The sequence below is a fragment of the Trachypithecus francoisi genome, unplaced genomic scaffold, assembly GCF_009764315.1.
Source record: "Trachypithecus francoisi isolate TF-2019V2 unplaced genomic scaffold, Tfra_2.0 Lachesis_group2, whole genome shotgun sequence".
Lineage (NCBI taxonomy): Eukaryota > Metazoa > Chordata > Mammalia > Primates > Cercopithecidae > Trachypithecus > Trachypithecus francoisi.
In genome coordinates this window covers 69,926,440-69,933,264 of record NW_022681465.1, presented here as the reverse complement: position 1 = coordinate 69,933,264, position 6,825 = coordinate 69,926,440, and the positions used below count along the sequence as shown (strand labels likewise).

The following is a 6,825-nucleotide window of genomic DNA, read 5'->3' as shown; positions in this document are numbered from 1 at the left end:
AGCAAGGTCAGATAAGATTGCGGTTATGTGTTAAATAGATCATGCTATGATAAGCAAATAGGGGTAGGAGATAAATGTGCAAACAGTGGAAGAAGTGAGAGAGACTCTGGCTCATGCCTAGTCACCAGACCTGCTTCATTCTGATGATGATTAAGAGACTCTGATCTGGCAAAGACCAGGAGACACTTTGTGCGCTGGTTGCCATCCTACTGCTTAGAGGAGTTAATGAGCCTCAAAAGAAAGATTCTATAGTTTTCCTATTTAACCACACTGTGCCAAAAATTATTATGGGAATGCTGCTTGCTATGCTTTAGTGTTTTTCTATTGCAATGTATTGTTGCCTTGTCTCGTTCAATTCTTAATGAAATGTGGATTTGCTTACTGCCTATGTCCTTATGATATTTTATTGATTTGAACTCTGTTTTCAGATATTCTTCTTCTCTCTTCTCTAGAATTACTAGAACTACCCTGTTGGCCCACATGTGAATCAGCTAAATTGAAATTTTGTAATCTCAGGTAGGGCTTCTTCTCCATCTCCCAAGCACACATCTGGATCATCTGAATCAGTATCCTCCATTAGCTTGAAGATAAGTGCTCTTGGAATAAAGCTTCAAGTGAACTTTACCCCACAAGAAGCAAAATTAGGAAATATGTCTCTTTGTAGAATTAGAATTAGAATTCCCATTAACAATAAGAATTGCCTTGGGCTGCTCATTGACTTAGTGATCAATTTAAATGTGATTTTCTCACATATTTTGCACAAATATATCAACATAACATAAAACTGGTATGGTTTTGAGTCTTAGGTTCTGGGGCACAGCAACAAAGAAAATACACAAAACTCTGACCTCACAGAACTTACAACTGACTGGAGTGATAGATGACAGAGTAAAATATACTGTAATTTGTTAGACGCTGATAAGTGTGATGGGAAAAAAAAAATAAGCGTGGGGGTAAGATGTGGTGAGTTGCTTCTATTTTGTATAAGGTAGTGAGAGAAGGCTTTATTGATAAAGTGACATTTGAGCAGAGATGCGCAGGAATTTGTGGGACAAATAATGTAGAGATGTGGGAGGAAAATCATTCTAAGCAGAGAGAATAGCAAGCACAAAGGCCCTGTGGCAGGAGTGTGCCCGGTGGGTTCCAAGATGGGCAAGGTAGTTTTGTGACTTAAGCAGTGAGAAAGAGGAGAACAGGAGATGGGGTCAAAGAGGCAGCGAGGGTAAGATCAAGATGAGGACTTGGGCTGCATTCTGGGTGACACAGGACATAGAGGGTTGGAGCAGAAGTGTAACATGGCCTGACTTGAATTATAAAAGGTCCCCTCTGGCTGCGGTGCTTAAAAACAGCCTGTAGGGGGAGTAAGAACAGAAACAGGATCACTGGTTACCCGGATACTGCAGTAATCCAAACGAGAGATGGTGATGGCTTGGACCAGACTTCCTGCGACAAAGAAGTAAAGAAGATCACGTTCTAGATGCATTTTCAGGGTCTATCCTACCTGATTTGCTGATAGACTGGAGGTAGGATATGAGAGAGAGAGGCAACTCAAGGATGACTTCAAGTTCCCTGGTTTGAATAGCAGGAGGACACAGTTGCCTAAAATGAAAGAGGGCTTAGAGGAGCAGGTTTGAGGAAGAGGAAAATCAGAAATTCACCCCGGACACGCTGAGTTTGGGATGACTATTAGTCATCCATGTGGAAAATGGGGGGCCATTAAGACAGAGAAGTTTGGATTTTGGACGAAGGTAGGAATAGAAATGTCAGTGTTGGGAGACTCTATAATACTCATGAAGTCATGGAAATCAGTGGATCATCCAGGGATTGACCGTAGATGGAGAAGGCCCTCCTACACTCAGAGGTTGAGCAGAAGAGGAGGATCTAGTCAATGAGGAGACCCACAGGGGTTATCATAGAAGCAGCCCAGCCACTGAGAATACATCACCATTCTTGAAAGTTTCTTGATAAGTGTCATTGAATTTGAGTCACCAACTTATCAAGTAAAAAGATGAAATTGTACCTCTATCTATGAAGGAAATATATTCTATTAAGAAATAATTATGAATAGATGATGGGAACAAAGCTTTACTAGCAGTTCAATTATGCAGCCTTCTTCTTGGCTACTGAAATAAACCTGGAAATTTTACTGCATATGGAGCAAGAACTATAAGATGTACCTAGAAGCACTGTGCTGATGTGGAGTTTTGGGGGAAATTTTCACTATATCTGCCTAATGTAGATAGCCCTCATAGGGAGTTTTCATGACTTCTTTATTTTTGAACATACTCTTTTGGGGCCTTCCATTTTCAGAATCACTTCAAAATGCATGCTGTTTATTTTGGATTTTTACTTTGTTTTTTTTTTTCCTCTCTTTATTATGAAATATTCTCCAAGTTAAGGAAGGTTCTCTTCAATGCTGATAATAAACTGGTAGAGTTCATTTCTATACTTAAAATCATAACATATATGACAAACACCATGGTCACATTTAATTTTTGCAAGATTTATTGCTGAATTACAAAAATCACACTCTTTTGTCCTCATTTCTTTTCCTCTGTATGTCTTGAAGGTGATCTCTCTCCATCACTTCCTTGTACATGTTCACTCCTTTGGAGAATTATTTTAATATCCTAAGACAAATGGTTCAAAGAGAAGTTACAAATACTAATAAAGGATGATCAATACTATGCTACACAAATACTAATAAATGATCACATAGTACATGGCAACCATTAAACAGCTTTTATTTCTTTTTTTCCACTGAGCAAACTTCTCCATTTAGTTTTAATCCCACCCTGAGACTTACTACTTGTACCTTTGGAAAGCTATCTAAGATCTTGGAACCTCAGTTTCCATGCCTAATAATGCAGTTGTCATATTAGGTTAATTAACATTTGTAAAAGCAGTTACACAGAACCTGGCATATAATAAATCTGCAAGTTAAAAGATTATTTCCTTATGAATGAATACAAAAACCAGTATTCACCTTCTATGAAAGAAAATGCTAATGCTAAATTAATCATGTCTATAGATTTGTAGAATTTTAAAACAAAAGATTACTTTCCTGAGACTGTCTCATTCTTTCATTTAAAAAACATCAGGGAAAGAATGATCTGTTTTTCATTTGCTATACAGCTATCTTACATCTTAAATCACAGATATTTTTCAAAATACATTTAAACTATTATCACAATGTAGAAGGAGTACCAACACATGAAAAATACAGAATTGCATTTAGGTAGCTTTTAGGTTTTTTTTTTTTTTTTTTTATTTCACAAATTTAGAGAAGTGTTTTAATAATATAAGTTCCTTTTCCTCAGAGCTGAGTTTCAAAGACTTCAATTTGACTGTGATCATTTTAGTTGAGAAGACATGAATTTGTTCACCATTTGTGTTGACCCTTGCTTCTATGCATTGCTTCTATCAGTCACTGTGAGGGATCATAGTGAATCATTTTCTTTAGAGATCTTGTTCCTTATCTCCTAAAGCCACAAGTCAATGCTAAGTGAACCAAGTGGAAAAGAAAACTGCTCCCCATTGACTTTTCTAGTCTTACCCAGTACAATGCTTTCATTTATTATTTATTTTTTTAGAAATGGAGTTTCGCTCTGTCACCCAGGCTGGAGTGCTGTGGCAAGATCATAGCTCACTGCAGCCTCAATCTCCGAGGCTCAAGAAATCCTCCCACCTCAGTTTTCTAAGTAGCTGGTACTACAGGCACATGTCATCATGTCCAGCTAATTTTAAAATTTTTTGTAGAGAGGAGTCTTGCTCTGTTGACCAGGTTTGTCTCAAACACCTGGCCTCAAGAAATCATCCCACCTCAGCCTCCCAAAGTGCTGGGATTACAGATGGGAACTGCTGTGCCCAGCCCACTACAATTCTTAATAACATGTCTTCTTTATATAGTATGTTTATAATAACTAATGTCATTTTAATATTATCAGAAGTTGATTTGAGGATTAAGGAACAAGCTAACTTGTGATTATCTGACACTCCATAGCATGGGGAAAATGATAAGCTCCAGATATATTTAAACCAGTTTTAGCTAAATTTATAGCTGAAATCAGGGACCATAATTTTCAGTAGCAGTGAATGGAGAAGAGCCTGTGAAAGTCAGAAAATGTTTGACACTGGTGCTTTGAAAACACAAAGCACTGAAGCAGCTATCATATTTTGTTATAAAGATAAAGGAGAAGCTTAGAGAGTACTTTAAAGTCAGGTGCCTTGAAGACAAAGAGGGATGAAAGTCTCCTTCAGTTCACACTTACAATTATAGGTATGTTATCCTAATGTAATTGGGTCCTGATTCATTTGTTCACAAGATATTTTCTGGTGATATTCTGATTTTAACATTAAAAGATTTCTTGCTGTCTCCCATTGAATATAAACCTCAATGATAAGGTAATATGCTTGATTTACAGATTTGTTATAAAAGATGTATAATAATTGAGTCTGTGTTCATCACAAGAGACTAAAGTTATTAAGTTTTTAGAGAAAATTGTTTATTCATTTACATTTATAAATATATATTTATCACAGGAAATTGACTTTGTTCACCAACAATGCAGTTCCAATATCCTCACTGATCTTGTTATATTTACACAAATCATTTTTTTAATAATTTAGGAGAATTATTTGAAAATAACTTTTTTACACAAGGCCTCTGAAAGTGGAAATTAAATAAGTGACTTTAGCTGAATACCTATAATGTCCAACACAAAATCTGGAACTTCCACATAGGTATGGACCATAGGCTTCCTGGGACGTGTTTGGACCCTTTATCATCATGGTCCTGCACCAGTGAAAGTCCTTCTTTTTTTCCAAAGATAAGACATGTGCATTCAAGAGATTAGATGCCAGCTCACTAGTCCATCCACATATAATCGCACATGATTCAGAATTATTTACTGTGCACGGTAACTACTACAGACCAGCAGTAGTAGAAGGAGTTTGGTGCAAAAGTAATTGTGGTTCTTTGCCATTGAAAGTAATGGCAAAAACTACAATTACTTTTGCACCAACCTAATAGTAGTAGTACAGTAGTAGTAGTAGTAGTAGTAGTAGTAGTAGTAGTAGTAGTATGTCACATTTATGGAGTGCTTTCTATTTTCCAGGAACTGAGCTAAGTACTTTATATGTATTATCTCATTTAATCTGTACAACCCCCCCCACCATGAGGTGACTATGATAATTGGCCCTGTTTTACAGATGCAGACACCAAGGCACTTTGAGGTCACTTACCTAAGGCCACACACTTCATAGGTATGAACCCAGTCAGTGAAGTTCCAGAGCCCACTCTCATAACCACAAAACCAGTCCACCTTAATACATTGTTACAATTATGCATACTTAGTGTTTTCAAATATATATCTTAAAACGTTGTCACTTCTAAACAAGAACCTTGTAAACATAAAGCTGTTAGGCAACAACCTTCACTTGCCACTGTTTATAATAGCAAACAACATTTTAACCTGAAAAACCACACTGTAGCTTTTGCTCTTCTTATCTTGAAAGATCTTCAAATGACATCACTGTGGTTGAAGTGTATTATAAAAATGTGATCTATTTACTTGTACATGGATATCTGAAGCAAAAAATGACAGGACAAGTGCAGTGGTTCTTCAGAGATTCTTTTCTCTCCATCCCTTCATTCCTTTTGTTGTTGTTGTTGTTGTTAGCAAAAATGAGAATAGAACCCCTTACTGGAAAGGGACCCTTTTTCACTGTAAATATCAGAATTTAGACTTTTCAGGACACAGGCACAACTCTTCTTGATGGACCATCATACGAATGACTCCCACTGGTGGTAGTTTACTGGCCTCTAATTAGATTCCTTGGTGGAGTGACCAGGACGAGGTGTGGAGGATGTGAGGAGGAAGAGTTAAAGTAGATGACTCGGGTATATCTTAGAGAAACATTCTGGCAATGAACTAACTCACTAACTCACTCTCTGCTATGAGAATGCCAAGTGCTACTGGTATTGTGAAACTGGTTAACAGAAGACAGACACCCTGCCGCTGGGTGGCTTTCAGCCAGAGAGGTACTGTGCACCAAGGAAGGTTTGGCAAATGTGCAGGCAGAGGTAGTTTTGGAGGTCAGTATGTCAGGATACTCCTGGAATACAGGGGGTAGGGCCTGAAATGTTAGGTATTCTGCCACACTTCGGACAGTTATCTTCAAAGAGGAACTGTGCTGCTCCAAATGCCAATAGTACTTCAGTTAACATTGCTAATTGCTGACACTCCTTCAGAAATGAGGGGAATGTATAACTTAAAAGGAGTCCTCTAGCACTTTGGGAGGCCGAGGCAGGTGCATCATCTGAGGTCAGGAGTTTGAGACCAGCCTGGCCAACATAGTGAAGCCCCATCTCTATAAAAATACAAAAAATTAGCTGGGTGTGGTGGCAGGCACCTGTCATCCCAGCTACTCAGGAGGCTGAGGCAGGAGAATCGCGTGAACCTGGGAGGTGGAGGTTGCAGTGAGCCCAGATCATGCCACTGCACTCCAGCCTGGGCAACAAGAACAAAACTGTCTCAAAAAAAAAAAAAAAAAAAAAAGGCAGGGCAGGGAGTCCTATGGATGACAGCTTTCCTGGGAAGTCAGAGCACCTATTCGGAAAGGCTAACTCTTAAGGGCAGCCATCCGTTGGCTATTTTCTTTCCTCAAGCAAAATGTCAAATAGAATCTTCCCTGCAAGTTTATTGTATTTAATCACTCTGCTCAGAGTGAAGATATTTTCAAACCATCCTGACTTTGTGGGAGTCTTCTTCCCAGTATGAGAGGAAATAATTGTGGCATCATTTTTATGCTCCTCCTTGTAAT

At 38.2% G+C, this 6,825-nt stretch overlaps 1 protein-coding gene across 1 annotated transcript in view; it reads right to left on the bottom strand.

Moving 5' to 3' along the window:
- Positions 1 to 2,482: 2,482 nt before the first annotated feature.
- The window catches only part of SPEF2 (sperm flagellar 2), a 203,936-nt gene continuing 199,593 nt past the window's right edge, over positions 2,483 to 6,825 (bottom strand). Inside the window, exon 37 of the mRNA XM_033179347.1 lies at positions 2,483 to 2,630. Within this exon, the coding sequence (XP_033035238.1) occupies positions 2,541 to 2,630 (90 nt within the window). The 3' untranslated portion in view covers positions 2,483 to 2,540. The remainder of the gene's footprint in view (positions 2,631 to 6,825) is intronic.